Source organism: Oryx dammah, unplaced genomic scaffold, assembly GCF_014754425.2.
Source record: "Oryx dammah isolate SB20612 unplaced genomic scaffold, SCBI_Odam_1.1 HiC_scaffold_28, whole genome shotgun sequence".
NCBI classification, from domain to species: Eukaryota; Metazoa; Chordata; class Mammalia; order Artiodactyla; family Bovidae; genus Oryx; species Oryx dammah.
The window spans coordinates 27,083,985-27,106,744 of record NW_024070212.1 but is presented as its reverse complement, the minus strand read 5'-3'; the positions used below and the strand labels follow the sequence as shown (position 1 = coordinate 27,106,744).

The 22,760-nt window shown below is 37.6% G+C and overlaps 1 protein-coding gene and 1 non-coding gene across 2 annotated transcripts in view; one reads left to right on the top strand and one right to left on the bottom strand.

The window, feature by feature from the left end:
- Window positions 1-22,760, top strand: part of SYCP1 (synaptonemal complex protein 1) — a 137,515-nt gene that overhangs the window by 44,081 nt on the left and 70,674 nt on the right. The window contains exons 15-16 of the mRNA XM_040230971.1: window positions 4,761-4,822; window positions 22,258-22,362. Of these exons, the coding sequence (XP_040086905.1) occupies window positions 4,761-4,822; window positions 22,258-22,362 (167 nt within the window). The remainder of the gene's footprint in view (window positions 1-4,760; window positions 4,823-22,257; window positions 22,363-22,760) is intronic.
- On the bottom strand, window positions 1,668-1,774 carry LOC120857098. Its single transcript, XR_005719580.1, has one exon. It is a non-coding gene; the product is annotated as a U6 spliceosomal RNA (small nuclear RNA).

The window sequence follows — 22,760 nt, the reverse complement described above, 5'->3', positions numbered from 1 at the left end:
AAGAGAAATTTAAATCTTAAAGACTTATTCAGATTCATTATGCAACTCATAAATATCAAGAATTGTAAGGAGCCTAAGAGATATTTTTGTAGTTTTTTTCTTATTTTAAGATCCAGGGATCTTAATAATTCTTAGTGGGAAATGTCTATTATGTTTTAATTGAATTTTGAAGTTTCATTGAGTAGTCATGTTGGATTATGAACTATTAACAAGAAACCGTGCCCCTGTTTTATCAAGTGGTATTGTTAATATTCAATTTTCATGGCCAAAAGTGAGAAATTTGTAGTTGTTTTGTGAATATATGACCATTTAATTAGCTAATTCTAAAAACCCTATATTTCATATTTACAAAGTTTCGTATCTATAATTGTGGAGAATTGGAAACATATATAAACATCTTTTTCCCCAGTTTTAGTAAAAACAATTATTTTTGCAAATTAAAATCATGGATTGGCAATTGTTTTTCTAGAAATCTCTATAACTTTCTGTAATCTTTATTATTAACTTTGAATATATTTGGTGCCTTTCTTTCATGGTTTTGCTTTTCTTCACTAATTGTTGATTCTTGATTACTCATCTAAGTGTTTGAGAATCCGTATTTACTCACGTGTTTGTTACAGTCTGATTCTTTTGATTATGGGGAGAGATGGGAGGTTCTGTAAGGAAGGGTGGGCTTTGTATTAAATAACTTGTCTTTTGGTTACAGAGGGGGCTTCCTGGATGGCTCAAATGGTAAAGAATCTGCCTGCAATGCAGGAGACCTGGGTTTGATCCCTGAGTTGGGAAGATCCTCTGGAGAAGGGAATGGCTACCAACCCCAGTATTCTTGCTTGGAGAATTCCATGGACAGATGAGCCTGGTGGGCTATAGTCCATGGGGTTGCAAAGAGTTGAACATGACTGAGTGACTGACACTTCGGTTATAGGGAATGCTGATGTTGCTTAGAGTTTACGAGCTATTAGGGGTAGTGTCATGTCCCTTTGGCTCTAATTCCCAGAATGCTTGATTTAACCTGAGGTAGACTGTGTGGCTGGGCATGTGGATACCTGGTATAGTTGTTCACATAGCCTGATAGAATTAATATGGGTTATCCCCCTTCACTCCCCAAAGATTTTTCAACATTTGAGTTTGTTTATGTTAGACTGCCTAGTTTTGTTAATTTATATATATATTTTTTCTTTTGTACTTTTTATTTTGTATTGGGGTATAGCTGATTATTCCCCAACATATATTGAATCCACCTGCAATGCAGGCAGTACAATGCAATATTGAATGTGCCTGCAGTACAGGAGACTCTGGTTCAATCCCTGGGTTTGGAAGGTCCCCTGGAGAAGGGCTAGGCTACCCACTCCAGTGTTCTTGAACTTCCCTTGTGTCTCAGCTGGTAAAGAATCCTCTTACAATACAGGAGACCTGGGTTCGATCCCTGGGTTAGGAAGATCCTATGGAGAAGGGACAGACTACCCGCTCCAGTATTCTGGCCTGAAGAATTCCATGGACTGTATAGTCCATAGGGTCGCAAGGAGTCGGACACGACTGAGCGATTATCACGTAGCTGATTAACAATACTGTGATAGTTTCAGGTGAATAGTGAAGGGTCTCAGCAATACATATACATGTATCCATTCTCCCTTAAACCCTCTCTTATCCAGGTTGCCACAAAAAAAAAAAAAAAGAAATGCTTCACAAATTTGCATATCATCCTTACTCAGTAGCCATGCTAACCTTTCCTGTGTCGTTCTAATTTTGGTATACATGCTGCTGAAGCAAGCACTATATATATAATTTATGGGATTGGAAGTGAGTGTGGACACATGCTTAGTCCACAAACATTGAGTTTTAAAAAATTAACCGTTTTACCTAAAATGAATCTTTGTGGTTAAGTAAGTTTCACATGTGACAGGTTTTTCTTTTAGACTCTATATTGGCATTTCATACTTTGTTGATTTTTCTTAGAGACTTTGGACAGTTATTACAAGTTCCTTGTTTGTTTTTAATGTACAGAGTCTGGGAAATTTTCAGTGAATCTGTTATGTCTCCAGTAATTAATAACCCTTCAGAGTGGGAAAGGATAGGGTTTCAGGTATAATAAAATTTTAAGTGACAGCTAGTAGGCTGCAGTCCATGGGGTCACTGAGAGTTGGACACAACTGAGCGACTTCACTTTCACTTTTCACTTTCATGCATTGGAGAAGGAAATGGCAACCCACTCCAGGGTTCTTGCCTGGAGAATCCCCGGGCGGAGGTGCCTAGTATAGTAGGCTGCCATCTATGGGGTCACACAGAGTCAGACACGACTGAAGCGACTTAGCAACAGCAAGAATTCATTTGGGAACTTTATAGATATTTTTTAAAATGTAAGAAAGAAAAAACAGGAGGTTTGAACTGGGAACTTTTTAATTCATTACCTTAATGTGAATTCATGGAAGTATAAAGGGAAAAGCATTCTAAATTGTTATTATTTAGGGTGACAAGAAGGAAGAGTTTTGATAAAGAAAACAAGAGTAAGAGTTAAGGAAACAGAAAATCTTATGAATGCCAGGTCTTGAAAATTGATGGGAGACAAGTAGAGAGTGGCTAAGAGTGTCAAATGCTGAAAGCTCCACAATGATAAGGACTGAGGATTTCACCACAAAATGGGTGCTGGTGATCTTTGAGATCATAATTTATTAATGAAGATGAGCTTTACTTTTGCATGGGATTAAGAAAGAAATGTAGATAAATAATAACAATTAATGATAACAATAGATAATAACACCACTTTTGCATGGGATTAAGAACAGGAAGCAACAGTTAGAACTGGACATGGAACAACAGACTGGTTCCAAATAGGAAAAGGAATACGTCAACGCTGTATATTGTCACCCTGCTTATTTAACTTATATGCAGAGTACATCATGAGAAACACTGGACTGGAAGAAACACAAGCTGGAATCAAGATTGCCGGGAGAAATATCAATAACCTCAGATATGCAGATGACACCACCTTTATGGCAGAAAGTGAGAGGAACTAAAAAGCCCCTTGATGAAAGTGAAAGAGGAGAGTGAAAAAGTTGGCTTAAAGCTCAACATTCAGAAAACAAAGATCATGGCATCTGGTCCCATCACTTCATGGGAAATAGATGGAGAAACAGTGGAAACAGTGGCTGACTTTATTTTTGGGGGCTCCAAAATCACTGCAGATGGTGACTGCAGCCACGAAATTAAAAGACACTTACTCCTTGGAAGAAAAGTTATGACCAACCTAGATAGCATATTCAAAAGCAGAGACATTACTTTGCCAGCAAAGGTCCATCTAGTCAAGGCTGTGGTTTTTCCAGTAGTCATGTATGGATGTGAGAGTTGGACTGTGAAGAAAGCTGAACGCCAAAGAATTGATGCTTTTGAACTGTGGTGTTGGAGAAGACTCTTGAGAGTCCCTTGGACTGCAAGGAGATCCAACCAGTCCATTCTGAGGGGGATCAACCCTGAGATTTCTTTGGAAGGAATGATGCTAAAGCTGAAGCTCCGGTACTTTGGCCACCTCTTGCGAAGAGTTGACTCCTTGGAAAAGACTCTGATGCTGGGAGGGATTGAGGGCAGGAGGAGAAGGGGACGACCGAGGATGAGATGGCTGGATGGCATCATGGACTCGATGGACGTGAGTCTGAGTGAACTCCGGGAATTGGTGATGGACAGGGAGGCCTGGCGTGCTGCGAATGGGGTCACAAGGAGTCGGACACGACTGAGCGACTGAACTGAATCAACTGAAGAAAGAAATATAGATAGGTAATAAACGGGAATTTGGCTACAAAACAAAGCAAGAAATTTAACAATAGTATGAAAAAGACAGAAACATCAATCATACTTTTAAATTTTGTATTCAAATAGATTTTTAGATAGGATATGCGGAAACTGAAGATTCTGCTATAGAGTCAATATATGTTCATAATAAAGCAACTGAAGTCTTACAGGAGATGGAAATGTTGAGATCCAGAGCAGTGGTCAGAGTTAGCTTGAGAAAAGTGAATTAATTCTCCTTTTAAATTTGATTGAAAGGCCACATGTTTAGATAATAATGAGTTGAAGGTACAGATACAGGTTGTGTGACTTCATTTTATATAAATCCATTGCTTAGTTTGTTTAATGAACTTTGGGCTCATTTGGTTGTGGGATTAATTTTATAGAAATGGTACTACTAATATATGCCCATTATTTTGCATCTGGTGCATTTGCACTTCCTCTGTGCTTTACTGTGCTCCAACTGTATTATTTAATTAATTGATGGTTTTGAATTGTGGTGTTGGAGAAGACTCTTGAGAGTTCCTTGGACTGCAGGGAGATCCAACCAGTCAGTCCCTAAAGGAAATCAGTCCTGAATAATCATTGGAAGGACTGATGCTGAAGCTGAAACTCCAATACTTTGGCCAGCTCATGCGAAGAACTGACTTATTGGGAAAGACCCTGATGGTAGGAAAGATTGAAGACAAGAGGAGAAGGGGACGACAGAGGATGAGATGTTGGATGGCATCACCGACTCAATGGACATGAGTTTGAGTAAGCTCCAGGAGTTGGTGATGCACAGGGAAGCCTGGAGTGCTGCAGTCCTTGGGGTTGCAGAGTCAGACACGACTGAGCAACCAAAGTGAACTGACTGAATTGTATTAACTCATCTCTTTTGGTTTTTCCTTTTCAACTGCTATTCTTACTTCTTGTCTCCTTTTCTATTTTTTAAATCTATTTTAACACATTTAAATTCTTTTGCTTTTTTTTTTTTTTAGAAGAGATGACCAAGCTTAAAAATAACAAAGAAGTAGAACTTGAAGAATTGAAAAAAATCTTGGTAAGTATATAGGTTCTCTTATTTCTGTGTAGCAGTTATTTTTCAAAATAGTGTTAAATCCAATGACTTAGACTCTCACAGAGTTTTATGGTAGCTTTTTCAGCTAAAATATTTTCTAAAATTATATTTGGTTTTAGCAAAGCCACATTTCTATCTCTGCCAATTTTTATAGTACATTTTGATAACTGTCTTGGTGAAAGTATTTATGTTATTTAAGCATGTGTTGACAGTACATTTAAGTGAGATCAAATGTGTATATTCTGTAGCTGATTGTAAATTTGGTGTGCCTTTGTTACCTTTGAGACACCAAGCTGCAATTTTGAGAAAGATATATATGATATATATTCAGTACCTATGTTTAGTGTTCAGGTAGAATCATATTTATTTAATGAATTTCTTAGGATAAGGGCTTCATTGTATTTTAATTATTATAATGTGTAGATCATGGGTTGGTAAACTTTTTGTAAAGGACTAGATATTAAATATTTTAGGCTTTTTGGCTATATAGAGAATGTTAATTTTTTCCTTCCCCTCTTTTTTTTCTTCTTTTATTTTTAACAATCTTATAAAAACGTAGGAAACATTCTTTTTTATTTTTTAAATTTAATTTATTTATTTTAATTGGAGGCTAATTACTTTACAGTGTTGTATTGATTTTGCCATACATCAACATGAATCTGCCACGGGTGTACACGTGTTCCCCATGCTGAACCCCCCTCCCAGCTTCTTCCCCATACCATCCCTCTGGGTCATCTCAGTGCACCAGCCCTGAACATCCTGTATCATGTATTGAACCTGTACTGGCGATTTGAGGAAAGATTCTTAATTCAAGGGCCTGCAAAAGAAGATAGTGGGCTGACTTTGTCTTGGAGGCTGTAGTTAGCCACCTTTGCTTATAGAAGACAATATTGTTTATGATTACAGATATTTGATTTTGGGTTTAACCTGTCACATCTCTACCTGATTTTGCAACTCCTAATTCTTCCATCTCTTGGCAAGCACTGTTTCCAAATGCTTATTCTTTCTTCAGTGAATTACTTTTATTATTTTTGCAAATAATATTTGCATTTCTTTCAAATTTGATAATATAAACTTATACTTCAAGTCTCAGCTTAAATATTAATTCTTTAGAAATCTTTCTTGACATTATTAACTAGTTTAGGTCTCTATGTTGTTGTTTAGTTGCCAAGTCGTCCCCAACTCTTTGCAACCCCAAGGACTACAGTATGCCAGGCTTCCCTGTCCCTCACCATCTCCTGGAGTTTGCCTAAGTTCATATCCATTGAATCAGTGATGCCATCCAATCATCTTATCCTCTATATTCCTTTTTTTTAAAAATTTTTTATTTTTACTTTATTTTACTTTACAATACTGTATTGGTTTTGCCATACATTGACATGATTCCGCCACGGGTGTACATGAGTTCCCAATCCTGAACCCCCCTCCCACCTCCCACCCCATATCATCTCTCTGGATCATCCCCGTGCACCAGCCCCAAGCATCCTGTATCCTGTATCGAACATAGACTGGCAGTTCGTTTCTTACATGATAGTATACATGTTTCAATGCCATTCTCCCAAATCATGCCACCCTCTCCCTGTCCCTCAGAGTCCAAAAGTCCGTTCTACACATCTGTGTCTCTTTTGCTGTCTTGCATACAGGGCCATCATAACCATCTTTCTAAATTCCATATATATGTGTTACTATACTGTCTTTTCTTTTTGGCTTACTTCATTCTGTATAATCGGCTCCAGTTTCATCCATCTCATTGGAACTGATTCAAATGTACTCTTTTTAATGGCTGAGTAATACTCCATTATGTATATGCACCACAGCTTTCTTATCCATTCGTCTGCTGATGGACATCTAGGTTGTTTCCATGTCCTGGCTATTATAAACAGTGCTGCAATGAACATTGAGGTACATGTGTCTCTATATTCCTCATCTCTTTCTGCTTTCAATCTTTCCCAGCATCAGAGTCTTTTCCAATGAGTCAGCTCTTTGAATCAGGTGGCCAAAGTGTTGGAGCTTCAGCTTCACCATCAGTCCTTCCAACGAGTATTTCAATGAGTATAGCAGTCTGAATTTTTCCTTTTATAGCACTTACCACAAATGAAATTTATTTTGGTATAATTATTTACAGCTTTATTTGCTCTTTAGAGTCTCCTTTACATAGTACAGTAGATGGTACATAGTAGGTGGTCAGCAGATAAAACAGTGGAGTACTCCAATAAGACCTAAGCACCCATGTCTTGGTTGCCCTATAACCTCAGTACTTAGCACAGTGAATGACGCTTTGTAAGCATTTTACAAATATTCATTGAATAAATTAACAGTATAGTATTACTTTTATATTCCCACATGGACAGGGTTTGGTTTAGGGCTTTGTTCTATTTGAGCAGCTATAGACATAGTTTGGGGCTCCCCTAGTGGCTCAGTTGGTAAAGATTCTGCTTCTAATGTAGGAGACCCAGGTTCAATTCCTGGGTGGGGAAGATCTCTTGGAGAAGGAAATGGCAACCCACTCCAGTATTCTTGCCTGGAAAATCTCATGGACAGAGGGGCCTGGTGAGATACAGTCCATGGGGTCACAAAGAGTCAGACATGACTGAGCATCTGAGCAGAGAGAGACATAGTTAATAGAGCTTCTCTGGTAGCTCAGCTGGTAAAGAATCTGCCTGCCATAGAGGAGACCCTATTTCAATTCCTGGGTTGGGAATATCCCCTGGAGAAGGGATAGGCAACCCACTCCAGTATTCTTGGGCTTCCCTTGTGGCTCAACTGGTAAAGAAACTGCCTGCAGTGGGGGAGACTTGGGTTTGATCCTTGGGTTGGAAAGATCCCCTGGAGGAGGTCATGGCAACCCACTCCAGTATTCTTGCCTGGAGAATCCCCATGAACAGAGGAGCCTGGTGGGCTACAGTCCATGGGATTGCAAAGAGTTGGACCTGACTGAGCTCCTAGTCTTGTTTTTGTTGACTGTATGGAGTTTCTCCATCTTTGGCTGCAAAGAATTATAATCAATCTGAATTTGGAGTTGACTATCTGATGATGTCCATGTGTAGAGTTGTCTTTTGCATTTTGGAAGAGAGTGTTTGCTATGACCAGTGTGTTCTCTTGGCAAAATTCTGTTAGCCTTTGCCCTGCTTCATTTCGTACTCCAAGGCCAAACTTGCCTGTTACTCCAGGTATCTCTCGACTTCCTACTTCTGCATTCCAGCCCCCTCTGATGAAAAGGATATCGTTTTTGGGTGTCAGTTCTAGAAGGATTTGTAGGTCTTCATAGAACTGATAAACTTTAGTTTCTTTGGCATCAGTGGTTGGGGCATAGACTTGAATTACTGTGATGTTGAATGGTTTGCATTGAAAACAGATCATTCTATCATTTTTGAGATAGTACTCAAATACTGCACTTCATACTCTTTTGTTGACTATAAGGTCTACTCCATTTCTTCTAATGGATTGTTGCTCACAGTAGTAGATATAATGGTCATCTGAATTAAATTCTCCCTTTCCTGTCTATTTTAGTTTACTGATTCCTAAGGTGTCGATGTTCACCCTTGCCATCTCCTGCTTAACCACATCTAATTTATGTTGATTCATGGGCGTAACATTCTATGATACAATACTGCTCTTTACACTATCGGACTTTACTTTCATCACCAGACACATCCATAGCTGAGTGTCATTTCCGCTTTGGCCCAGCCACTTCATTCTTTCTGGAGCTATTAGTAATTGCCTTCTGCTCTAACCCAGTAGCACATTGGACACCTTCTGATCTGAGGGGGAGGGGTTTATCTTCCGGTGTAGTATCTTTTTGCGTTTTCATACTATCCATGGGGTTTTCTAGGCAAAAACACTGGAGCTGGTTGACATTTCTCTCCTCAGGGGACGACTTTTTTGTCAGAATTCTTTACTGTGGCCTATCTGTTTTGGGTCACCCTGAACAGCATGGCTAATAGCTCCTTTGAGTTATGCAAGCCCCTTAGCCAAGAAAAGGCTATGATCATGAAACAGTCACACTTAAATTCAAACAGTCATTCAAAGGTAATAATACAATGGTATCAAGGACAATAAAAGGTTAGTTCACAGTGTAATTAGATATGAACAACTTAGGGGCTTCCCAAGTGACTATCTGGTAAAGAATCTGTCTCAGTGCAGGAGGGCACAGGACACGTGGGTTCAATCTTGAGTCTGGAAGATCCCCTGGAGGAGGAAATGGCAACCCACTCCAGTATTCTTGCTTCGAAAATCCCATGGACAGAGAAGCCTAATAGATTCACAAAGAGTTGGATATGACTGAGTGACTGAGCACAAACTATTTCGAGAATTTAGGAGAGGCTTTTTTGAAAAAGTAAAGATTGAATTGAAATCCAGAGAAGGACAAGAAGTATTTATCAGGTATGGAGAAATTTTATATACAAAGATCCTTTTATAGGAAGGAGTACAGTGAATACAACATGGAATGAAAGGAAGAGTGTGGTGCAAAATGAGGCTAGAGAGGTGTAGGAGCCTAGTAATTTATGGCCTTTTAAATCATATCAGCAGAATTTTAATTTATTCAATTGTAATGAGAAGCTGTGAAGAATTTTAGCAGAGGATGACTCGGTCAGATTTGCATTTTGAAAGGCTCATTTGGTTTGCAGTACAGAGAACAGAATATATTAAGATAGAACAGTTATAAATAGACAGACAGTCATAGGATTCAGAGAAGAGAACTTAGGCTGGGAGATGGTGGTCTTAGTGAGGAATAAATAGATGGTTTTGAGAGATATTTAAGATTTAAACACCTTGGATTGATGTAGAGTTATAATACCATTTGTTGAAAAGACTGTTCTTTTTATTTGTGTATGTATTTACTGTTTATTTATTTTTGTCATACCAAGCGACTTGCGGGCTCTTATTTTCCCAACCAGGGATTGAACCCACGCTCTTGGCAGTATGGAGTGCTAACCACTAGACTTCCAAGGAATTCCCAAGACTCTCCTTTTTGTGTTGTTACTTTTGCATGTTTATTAAAAAAATTAAATTAATTAATTAAAAAACTATATATGTGCAGGTCTATTCTGGGGCTATTTCTGTTTCATTGATTTTTGTGGTTTAGCCATTCACCAGTGTTGGGCTTACTGTAGCTTTTTATAGTGAGTCTTAGATTTGGGTAATGTGATTCTTCCAGCTTTATTATTCTTTTGAATTTAACTTTTTTGGATGTAGTCTGACTACATTGAAACTGTTACTCTAAAGTCTGTCCTTGGAGCAAGTGCGCACACATGTGCATGTGCACATACATGTGCTTAAGCACACACATGATTCTTACTAACTTACACACATGCACCTCATCCAGCTGAATGAATCCCTTTTATCTTGCCTTCTATCATTTTCCTTCTTTACTTCCCTTCCTCACCATCACCCTTCCATCAGACACTGCTTCAGCCTAGCTATTGCCACCCATTTCACCTGAATCCCATCCTTATTTCTCTTTTTCCACAAGGCAGACTCTTTGGTTGTAGGGGTAAGGGGGGAATGACTCTGAAATTACCCTGTGTATATAAATTTTATTTTAAAAATTGAATTGTGCTTTATTTTTATTCCAGTTTTCTTGAGATTTGTCACACAACAATATATAAGTTTCAGGGGTACAAAATAATGATTTGACTTACATACATCACAATACATTTACATCCATCATCTCAGACAAATACAGATTAAAGAGATTTTAAAAACTTTCCTTGTGATGAAAACTGTCAAGATTTATTCTCTTAACAGCTCACATATATAACATATAGCAGTTTTAATTATACTGTACATTACATCCCTAGTACTATTTATTTTATAACTGAAAGTTTGTACCTTTTGACAGCTTCATCCAGCCTATCATCCCCTCTTGTTTCCCCCACTTCCATAACCATAAATCTGATCTCTTTTTTTAAGAGTTTATTTTTGAAGTATAAGTGACCTAAAACACTATGTTAGTTCCTGTCACACACCAGTGATTTTATATTTATAAACATTTCAAAATGATGACTGTGATAAGTCTAGTTACAACATGTCACTACACAAAGATATTACATGGGTATTGACTATATTATCTTCCCATGTTGTGCTAGTGGTAAAGAACCTACCTGCCAGTGTAGGAGACATAAGAGATACAGGTTTGATCCCTGGGTTATGAGGATCCATTAGAGGAGGGAATCCAGTGTTCTTGCCTGGAGAATCCCATGGACAGAGGAGCCTGGTGGGCTACAGTCCATAGGGTTGCAAAGAGTCAGACATAACTGAAGCTACTTAGCATATATTCTCCACATTGTATATTTTATACCTGTGACTCATTTATTTGCAACTGGAAGTTTGTACCTCTTAGTCTCCCTTGCCTATTTCTTTCTGACCCTTAAATCTGTAATCCATTTTGAATTTATTTTTGTGGATGATATGAGTGAGTAATCCAGTTTGATTATTTTGCATGTAGCTGTCCAGTGTTCCCCATACCATTTATGAAAGAGGCTGTCTTCTCTCCATTGTATTTCTTGCCTCTTGTTGTGCATTAATTATGTTATAGTATGGTGGAAAGTGCCATTGGTATTTTGATAGAAATGCAATGAATCTGTAGATTGCCTTAGGTAGTATGGTCATTTTAACATTAATTTTTGAGTCCATGAACATGGTGTATCTTTTTATCTTTTTTTTGGTTGGTTTCAATTTCTTTCATTAGTGACTTATAGTTTTTCAAGTAGAGATTTTTTTCTTCTTACAATTTTTCCTAGGTATTTTATTCTCTTTGATGTGATTGTAAACGGGGTTGTTTTCTTATTTTTTCCTTCTGATAGTTTGTTGTTAGTCCATAGAAATGTAACAGATTTCTGTGTATTTATTTTGTACCTCCAACTTTACTGAAATCTTTGAATTCTAGTAGGTTTTTGGTGGTGTTTTTTAGGATTTCCTGTTTATGGTATCATGTTATCTGCAAACAGTGACCGTTCTATTTCTTCCTTTGTAATTTGGATTCCTTTTATTCCTTTTCCTTTTATGATAGATGTGGCTAGGATTTTCAATTCTATGTTAGAAAGAAGTGGTGATAGTGGGCATCCTTGTTTTATTGCTGATCTCAAAAGCAATACTTTTAGCTTTTGATCATTGAGCATGATATTAGCTATGAGCTTGTTATATATGGTCTTTGTTATATTGAGGTATGTTCCCTCTATACTCACTTTCTGGAGAATTTTTAGCATAAATGGATATTGAATTTGTCAAAAACTTTATCTGCATCTATTGAGATGATCATATGATTTTTATTCTTCAATTGGTTAATGTGGCATATCACATTGATTTGCAGATAGTGAGCCATCCTTGTATCTCTGGGATAAATCCCACTTGATCATGGTGTATTTAATGTATTATTGAACCTTGTTGCTGTTCAGTTGCTCAGTTGTGTCCGACTCTTTCTGTCCCCATGGACTGTAGCATGCCAGGCTTCCCTGTCCTTCACCATCTCCCAGATCTTGTTCAAATTCATGTCTATTGAGTTGGTGATACCATTCAACCATCTCATCCTCTGTCATCCCCTTCTCCTCCTGCCTTCAGTCTTTCCCAGCATTAGGGTCTTTTCTAATGACTCAGCTCTTCACTTCAGGTGGCCAAAGTATTGGAGCTTCAGCTTCAGCATCAGTCCTTCCAATGAATATTCAGGATTGATTTCCTTTAGGATTGACTGTTTTGATCTTTTTGCAGTCCAAGGGACTCTCAAGAGTCTTCTCCAACACCACAGTTCAAAAGCATCAATTCTTTGGTGCTCAGCCTTCTTTGTGGTCCAGCTCTCACATCCATACATGACTACTGGAAAAACCATAGCTTTGACTATATAGACTTGGTTTGATAATATTTTGCTGAGGATTTTTGTATCTAATTTCATCAATGATTTTGGCCTTTAGTCTTCTGTTTTTGTGACATCTTTGTCTGGTTTTGTAAATAGGGTAATACTGGCCTGGCACAATCAGTTTGGAAGAGTTCCTCCCTTTGCAGTTTTTTAGACTAGTTTGAGAAGGACAGGTTTAATTTCCCTTTAAATGTTTGGTAGAATTCATCTATGAAGCCATCTAGTCCTAGACTTTTGTTTGCTGGAAATTTTAAAAATTAATAATTCAATTTCATCACTGGTAATTGGTTGGTTTATACTTTCTATGTCTACCTGGTTCATGTTTAGAAAATTGTGTATTTTTAAGGAATTTGTCATTTTCTTCTAGGATATCCATTTAATTGGCATTTAATTGTTCATAGTAATCTTTCATGATCCTTTGTATTTCTGTGGTATTGGTTGTATTTCTTTTTTATTTCTGATTTTGTTGATTTGGGCTCTCTTTTTCTCTTGATGAACCTCCTAAAGTTTATCAGCTTTATCTTTTTACATTACCAGCTCTTGGTTTTGTTGATCTTTTCTATTGTTGCTTTAGTCTCTCTTTAAAATTTAGCTCTGATTTTTATGATTTTCTTTCTTCTAGTGAAGTTTTCTGCTTCCTTTGAGTGTCAGTTAGGTTATTTGAGATTTTTTGTTTCCCGAGAGGTAGACTGTACCACAATAAATGGCCATCTTAGAACTGAGTTTGCTGCATCTCTTAGATTTTGGATTGTTGTTTTTTCATTTTTATTTGTCACCATGTATTTTCTGTTTTCTTCAGGGATCCATTGGTTGTTTGGAGCATATTGTTTAGTCTACACATGTTTGAGGATTTTTTTCCCTTGTAGTTTTTTTCTTTGTAGTTGATTTCTAGACTCATAGTGTGGTCAGAAAAGATGTTTGACATGAATTGAGTTTGTGGCCTAGCATGTGGTCTGTCTTGGAAAATGTCCCATATATACTTTAAAAGAAAGTATATTCTACTGATTTTGGATGGGATGTTCTTTATAAATATGTTAAGTTCATTTGGTCGAATGTGTCATTTAAGCCCATTGGTTTTCTGTCTGATTAATCTGTCTATTGATGTAAATGGAGTTTTAATGTTCCCTGTTATTGTATTACTGTCAACTGCCCCCTCTATGTCTGTGAATTTGCACTATGTATTTAGATACTTCTATGTTGGATGCATATATATTTATAATTATTACATCATCTTTTTGATTAATCCCTTGGTTATCATGTAATGTCCTTTGTCTTTTGTAAGAGTCTTTGTTTGATGTAAGTGTTGTTACCCTGGGTTACTTTTGATTTAAATTTTCATGGAATACTTTTTTCCATCCCCTCACTTTTAGTCTGTGTCTTTAGATCTGAGGTGAGTCTCTTATAGGAAGTGTATATATATATATATATATATATATATAAAATATGTAAGTATATATATATATCTTTTTTTATGTTCACTCAGAAGTCCCTTAGTCCATTTCACTTAAAGTGATGATTATTAGGTATGTTCTTATGGATATTTAAAGTATTATTTTTAGTTTTTTTCAAAGTTAAACAGGTTTATTTTTGTAAAACCTATCAGAGCTTTCTTTTTTGTTGTTGTTGAAGTATAGTTGATTTAATAGATTGTGCTACTTTGAGGTGTACAGCAGAGTGATTTAGTTCTTTTAAGATTATATTCCATTGTAGGTTATTATAAGATATTGAATATAATTCCATGTGCTGTACAGTATATCCTGTTGATTATCTGTTTGTTTGTAGTAGCTTGTATTTGTTAACCTCCTACCCCTAATTTGTCTCTCCCACTTCCTTCTCCCCTATGGTAACTCTAAGTTTGCTTTCTACATTTGTGAGTATGTTTCTGTCTCGTATATACATTCACTTGATTATATTTTAGATGCCACATATAAGTCATATGATATTTGTAGTTCTCTGACTTTTTTTACTAAGGTCCATTCATTTTGCTGCAGATGGCAGTATTTCATTCTTTTTTATGGCTGAGTTGTGTGTGTGTGTGTGTGTATGTGTATGTGTGTGTGTGTAGACTTCTCTTAATCCAATCATCTGTCAATGGGCACTTGGGTTGCTTCTGGGTTTCCTTGTCTTGGCTGTTGTAAATAGGGTGGCTGTAAACATTGGAGTGCATATATCTTTTTGAGTTTGTGTTTTAGTTTTTTTGGATATGTGCCCGGAGTGGAATTGCTTCAACATTTGGTAACTTTTAGTTTTTAAAGGAACCTCCATACTGTTTTGCATAGTGGCTGCATCAGTTTATTCCCACCAACAGTGTACCAGGGTTTTCTTTTCTCCACGGATCCTTTCCAACATTTGTTATTTGTAGACTTTTTAATGACAGCTATTCTCATAGTTGTGAGGTGATATTTAGTTGTGTTTTTGATTTGCATGTCCCTAGTATTTAGTTATGTTGAGCATTTTTTCATATGCCTGTTAGCCATTTGGATGCATTCTTTGGAAAAATGATTATACAGGTCTTCTGTCCATTTTATGATTTGACTGGTATGATATTGAGTCCTAGGAGCTGTCTGTATCTTTTGAATATTAATTTCTTGTCAGTCTATCATTTGCAAATATTTTCTTCTATTTTGTAGTTTTTCTTTTTGTTTACTAGATGGTTTCTTTTCCTGTTCAAAAGCTTTTAAGTTGACTTGGGTTTCATCTATTTATTTTTGCTTTTTAGGGCAAAAAAAGAAAATATTGCTTATGATTTATGTCAAAAAGTATCCTGTCTATGTTTCCCTCTAGGAATTTTATGGTTTCTAGTCTTATATTTAGGTTTTAATCCATTTTGCATTATTTTTATATATGGTGTTAGAGAATGTTTCTAACTTCATTATTTCACATGTAGTTGTCCAGTTTTCCCAGCACCAAAGAGACTGCCTTTTCTCTATTGACTCTTTTATTATAGATTAATTGACAGTAGGTGGGTGGATTTATTTCTGAGCTCCCTATTTTGTTTCATTCATCTGTGTGTCTAGTTTTGTGCCAGTGCCATACTGTTTTGATTACTTAGCTTTGTAATATCATCTGAAGTCACTGAGGACATACCTCCAGCTTTGTTCTTTTTTTTCCCCCCAAGATTTCTTGACAACTCATGGTCTTTTGTGGCTCTCTATATATTCTAGGATTACTTGTTCTAGTTCTGTAAAAAATGTAATGGGTATTTTTATAGGGATTGTATTAAATCTGTAGATTGCATTGGATGATACGGGCATATTAATAACAAATAACAATAATTCTTCCAATCTAAATGTTTCTTTTTTTAAAGTATTTTTAATTGGAGGATAACTGCTTTATAATTTTGTGTTGGTTTCTATCGTACAACAATGTGAATCAGCCATAAATATACATATATTTCCTCCCTCTTGAATCTCCCTCCTGCCCTTCCTGTTCCACCTTTCTATGTTGTCAAAAATCACTGGGCTGAGCTCCCTGTATTATACAGCAGCTTCCTACTAGCTATCTGTTTTACACATGGTAATGTATATATTTCAGTGTTACTCTCTCAATTTGTCCCATGGTCTCCTTCTTCTGATGTGTCCACAAGTTCATTCTCTATGTCTATGTCTCTGTCACTGCCCTACAAATAGGTTCATCAGTACCATTTTCTAGATTCCATATATATGTATTAATATTTATTTTCTCTTTCTGACTTATTTCACTCTGTATAAAGGCTCTAGGCTCATCTATCTCAGTTCAACTGACTGAAATTCATTCCTTTTTATGACTGAGTAATATTCTATTGTATATACACCAGAATTTCTTTATCCATACTTCTGTTGATGGACATCTAGGTTGCTTCCATGTCCTGGTTGTTGTAAATAGTGCTGCAATGAACATGGAGGGGTACATGTGTCTTTCTGAATTATGAGTCTATGAGGATATCTGCACAGTTGTGGGATTGCTGGGTCATGTGGTATTAATAGTTATATTTCTAGGTTTTTAAGAAATCTCCATACTGTTCTTCATAGTGTCTGTATCAATTTACATTTCCACCAACAGTGTAAGAAGGTTCCCTTCTGTCCATATCCTCTGTAGCATTTATTGTTTTTAGAATTTGATGATGATAACCATTCTGACTGCTGTGTGGTGACACCTCATTATGGTTTTGATTTGCTTTTCTCTAACAAGGACCAGTATTGAGTATCTTTTCATGTGTTTATTGGACATCTGAATATCGTCTTTGGAGAAATGTCTGTTTAAGTCTTCTGCCCATTTTTTTTTCCATTGGGTTGTATGTTTTTCTGATATTGAGCTGCCTGAGCTGCTTGTATATTTTAAAGATTAATGCTTTGTCAATTCTTTCATTCACAATTATTCTTTCCCATTATGAGGGCCATGTTTTCAGCTTGTTTATACTTTCTTTTGTGGTGAAAAAACATTAAAATTTAATTAGGTCACATTTACTTGTCTTTATTTCCATTACTCTAGGAGGTTGGTCATAGAGGATCTTGCTGTGATTTATGTCAAAGAATGTTCTGGCTATATTTTTTGCTAAGAGTTTTCTAGTTTCGGGCCTTATGTTTAGGTCTTTAATCCATTTTGAGTTTATTTTTGTGTATGGTGTTAGGAAGTGTTCTAATTTCATTCTTTTACATATAGCTGTCCATTTTTCCTAGCACCAATTATTGAAGAAGCTGTTTTTTCTCCATTATATATTCTTGCCTCCCCTTTGCCAAAGATAAGGTATACATTGGTGCATGGGTTTACCTCTGGGTTTTCTATCTTGTACCATTGGTCTTTGTTTTAGTGCCACTACCATGCTGTTTTGATGATTGTAGTCTGATGTCAGGAAGGATTATTCCTCTGCTCCATTCTTCTTTCTCAAGATTGCTTTGGCTATTTGGGCTCCTTTGTGTTTCCATACAAATTGGCTTCCCTGGTGGCTCAGGTTGTAAAGAATTTGCCTGCAATGCAGGAGACCTGAGTTTAATCCCTGGGTTGGGAAGATCTCCTGGAGAAGGAGATGACAACCCACTCCATTATTCTTGCTTGGAGATTTCCATGGACAGAGGAGCCTGGTGGGCTATAGTCCATGCGATTTCAAAGAGTTGGATGTGACTGAATGACTAACACACACACACATATGAATTGTGAAATTTTTTGTTCTAGTTCTGTGAAAAATGCCATTGGTAATTTGATAGAGATTGCATTGACTCTGTAGACTGCTTTGGATAGTATAGTTATTTTCACAGTATTGGTTCTTTAAATCCAGGAACATGATATATCTCTCCATTAGTTTGTGTGGTCTTTGATTTCTTTCATCAGTGATTTATAATTCTACATACAAGTTCTTTGTCTCCTTAAATAGGTTTATTCCTAGGTATTTCACTTTTTTTGTTGCAGTGGTGAGTGGGATTGACTCCTTAATTTCTCTGTTGGTTTTTCATTGTTAGTGTATAGGAATGCAAGAGATTTCTGTGTATTGATTTTGTATCCTGTGACTTTACTAAATTCATTGATTAGCTTTAGTAATTTTCTGGTGATATCTTTAGGGTTTTCTATGTATAGTAACATGTTTTCTGCAGACAGTGAGTGTTTTACTTCTTTTTTTCAGTTGGAATTCCTTTTATTTCTTTTTCTTCTCTGATTTCCACTGCTAGGACTTCCAAAATTATATTGAATTATAGTGGTGAGGGTGGGCACCCTTGTTTTATTCCCGATCTTAGAGAAAATGTTTTCAGTTTTTCACCTTTGAAAATAATGTTTGCTGTGGATTTCTCACTTTTTTCCTTGATGAGTCTGTCAGTTTTCTTTGTCTTCTCAAAGAACAAGCTTTTAGTTTTATGGATTTCTGCTACTGTTGTCTTCACTTCTTTTACTTTTATTTTTGCTCTGATCTTTATGATTTCTTTCCTTCTACTCACTTTGGGGTTTTGTTCTTTTTCTGGTTGCTTTAGGTGTAAGGTTCAGTTCAGTTCAGTCGCTCAGTCGTGTCCAACTCTTTGCGACCCCATGAATCGTAGCACGCCAGGCCTCCCTGTCCATCACCATCTCCCGGAGTTCACTCAGACTCAGGTCCATCGAGTCCGTGATGCCATCCAGCCATCTCATCCTCTGTTGTCCCCTTCTCCTTCTGCCCCCAATCCCTCCCAGCATTAGAGTCTTTTCCAATGAGTCAACTCTTCGCATGAGGTGGCCAAAGTACTGGAGTTTCAGCCTTAGCATCATTCCTTCCAAAGAAATCCCAGGGCTGATCTCCTTCAGAATGGACTGGTTGGATCTCCTTGCAGTCCAAGGGACTCTCAAGAGTCTTCTCCAACACCACAGCTCAAAAGCATCAATTCTTCGGCACTCAGCTTTCTTCACAGTCCAACTCTCACATCCGTATGTGACCACAGGAAAACCATAGCCTTGACTAGACGGACCTTAGTTGGCAAAGTAATGTCTCTGCTTTTGAATATGCTGTCTAGGTTGGTCATAACTTTTCTTCCAAGGAGTAAGCATCTTTTAATTTCATGGCTGCAATCACCATCTGCAGTGATTTTGGAGCCCCCCCAAAATAAAGTCTGACACTGTTTCCACTGTTTCCCTATCTATTTCCCATGAAGTGATGGGACTGGATGCCATGATCTTTGTTTTCTGAATGTAAGGTTAGGTTGTTTATTTAATGTTTTACTCATTTCTTGTGGTAGGCTTGTATAACTTCCCTCTTGGAACTGCTTTTGCTGCTTCTCAGAAGTTTTGGTTTGTTGTGTTTTCATTTCATTTGTTTCTAGATATTGACTTCCTCTTTGATTTCTTCAGTGACCTTTTGGTTATTTGGAAGCATATTGTTTAGCCTCCACATATGTGTTTTTTACATTTTTTTCTTTAATATGTAATCTCATAGCCTTGTGGTCAGAAAAGATGCCAGATACAATTTCATTTTTCTTAATTTTACTGAGACTTGATTTGTGACACATGATGTGATCTATCCTGGATAATGTTCTATGTGCACTCGAGAAAGAAGTGTATTCTGCTGCATTTGGCTAGAGTGTCCTGTAGATATGAGTTAGGCCCATCTGTATGCAGATGACACCACCCTTATGGTAGAAAGGGAAGAGGAACTAAAGAGCCTCTTGATGAAAGTGAAGGAAGAGAGTAAAAAAGCTGGCTTGAAATTCAACATTCAGAAAACTAGGATCATGACTTCAGTCCCACCACTTCATGGCAGATAGGTGGGGAAACAATAGAAACAGTGAGAAACTTTATTTTCTTGGGCTCCAAAATCACTGCAGATGGTGACTGCAGCCATGAAATTAAAAGACACTTACTTCTTAAAAGAAAAGTTATGACCAAACTAGACAGCATATTAAAAAGTAGAGATATTACTTTGCCAACAAAGGTCCATCTAGTCAAAAATATGGTTTTTCCAGTAGTCATGTATGGATATGACAGATGGACTATAAAGAAATCTGAGTGCTGAAGAATTGATGCTTTTGAACTGTGGTGTTCGAGAAGACTCTTGCGAGTCCCTTGGACTGCAAGGAGATCCAACCAGTCCATCCTAAAGGAAATCAGTCCTGAATATTCATTGAAAGGAATGATGCTAAAGCTGAAACTCCAATACTTTGGTCACCTGATGCGACGAACTGACTCATTGGAAAAGGCTCTGATGCAGGGAAAGATTGAAGGTGGGAGGAGAAGGGGACGACAGAGGATGAGATGGTTGGATGGCATCACTGACTCGATCAACATGAGTTTGAGCAAGCTCTGGGAGTTTGTGATGGACAGGGAAGCCTGGTGTGCTTGAAGCCATTGGGTTCCAAAGAGTCAGACACGATTGAGTGGCTGAACTGAACTAAACAGGCTTGTATTTCCTTATTAATTTTTTTTTGATGATTTGTCCATTGGTGTAAGTGGGGTTTTAAAGTCCTCTACGATTACTGTGTTACTGTTGATTTCCCTTTTATGTCTGTTAGTGTTTGTCTATTGTATTGAGATGCTACTATCAGTTCAGTTCATTTGCTCAGTTGTGTCTGACTCTTTGTGACCTCATGAACCACAGCATGCCAGGCCTCCTTGTCTGTCACCAACTCCTGGAATCCACCCAAGCCCATGTCCATTGAGTCGGTGATGCCATCCAACCATCTCATCCTCTGTTATCCCCTTCTCCTCCTGCCCTCAATCTTTCCCAGCGTCAGGGTCTTTTCCTGAGAGTGTACTGGAGGATTTGATTCTGTGCTAGTGAGGACTGGGTGTGTAGGTGGTGCAGCTGTTTGGATTACAGGGACCCTGGCAATGCCAAGTATGCAGGGAAATCTGGTCACTACAGGCACAGGAGATATGACACTATTAGGGTTTTTTCCTAGCCTATGGTATCTCTGCCCCAGTGGGGATCAAGCGTGGAGATGGCACAGCTACTTGGATTGCAGGGACCCTGGCGGTGCCAGGTGTGCAAGGAAGATGGTGACTATGGGCAGAGGAGATAGAGCATTTTAGGATTTTTTTTCTAGTCTCTGGCTGCTTTGCTTCTAGTAAGGATCAAAGTTGGAGGTGGCACAGTTGCTTGGATCGTGGGGACCTTCATGATGTCATTTGTCTAGGGATGCCAGCGGCCAAGGTGTAGGAGATATAGTACTATTATTAATAGAATCTTTTTCTAGCCGTTGGCAGCTGAACTTTCAAAGGGCCTCCCTGGCTGGTCCTTGTCTATTGTTTGACATATTAGGCACTCAAAGGGCCACCCTCTCTGGGCTCTTTCTCTATTGGTCAGCTGCTGACACTTGCGTGTGGGGAGAGAGGCTACAGTGATGGCTCCATCCTCTGCCCCTAACTCAGCAGTAGTGCCCTGCTTCCTGGTTTTGCTCCAAAGGTATTCCACACTCTGATCTTCTCCCTCCTGTCCCTTTGGGCTATCTCCCTATAGGCAACAGCAGTCCTCACCCTGGAATTGCTCTCTAATCACTACGCTCCAGCTCCTAGCCACCATACATTCTGGCGGACTTGCATTCCTGTCTGGGCTATGTAAGGCTGTGGCATGGATTGTCTGTGTGGTTCTCACTCCATTCAGATTGTCACAGATCAGCTGCTTCACTCTCCAACAGCCTCAATTGCCCCTGTGTGAGGTCCTCACCCCTGCTTCAGCTCCCCCACTCCATGGGTGCAGGTCCAGTCCTGCTCACTCTCCTCCTCACTCTCCTCCTCTTTTTCTCTTTTCTTCCTTCATCCTATTGATTTTTGCATGGTTCCAGTGGTCAGGGACTCCTGCCAGTTTCAGCTGGTGCTCTGCAAGGTCTTCTGCATCTGAAGAGGTATTCTGATGTATCTTTGAAGAGAGATGCATTCTACATTTGACTACTCCTCTGCCACTTATCTTTGTCTGTGTGAGTCTTTTTAAATAAAAACTTACAGGGCTCTGTCCATTAAATCCTCTGTTATCATATTTAGTTTTGGAATTTACTTAATGACTTGTTTTCTCTTTTTAAAAAATTTTAACCAAAGAGAAAGTCATAATTCTCTTCACAACTATATTTGAGAAGTTTGATTATTTTGAATGTGTATGTGCTTTGGTTATCATGATTTGTTAATATTCTTAAAATAGGCAGAAAAACAAAAGCTTTTAGATGAGAAGAAACAATTTGAGAAGATTGCTGAAGAATTAAAAGGAGCAGAACAAGAACTAACTGGGCTTCTCCAAACCAAAGAGGTTCGTTTAGAAAGGATACATTTTTTTCTTTCAAGTATTTTGCTAGTAGGGTACAGATTTACATTGTAGATTATATGGCTGTTAGATTTGCACAAGATTTCTTCACAAAATTCCTCTTGAACATGTGTTTCTGCTGTATTTAGTGTGCTAACAATTGATTTAAAACAGAAAACCTCCATATTATAATGAGGCAGAGAAATGTCAACATTTAAGATACCAATAATATAAGCATGGCTTATAACAATACATTTCTTGATGTCTTACAAGTATTTATTAATTGATACTTTTAATTTTAGCTTTTATTAAATTCTTATAGTTTTCATAGTTTTAGAATGTCTTTTATTTTTAAAAAGTGTTTTCAGTGTATTACAGTATTACAGTATTATGTTATTCTAACA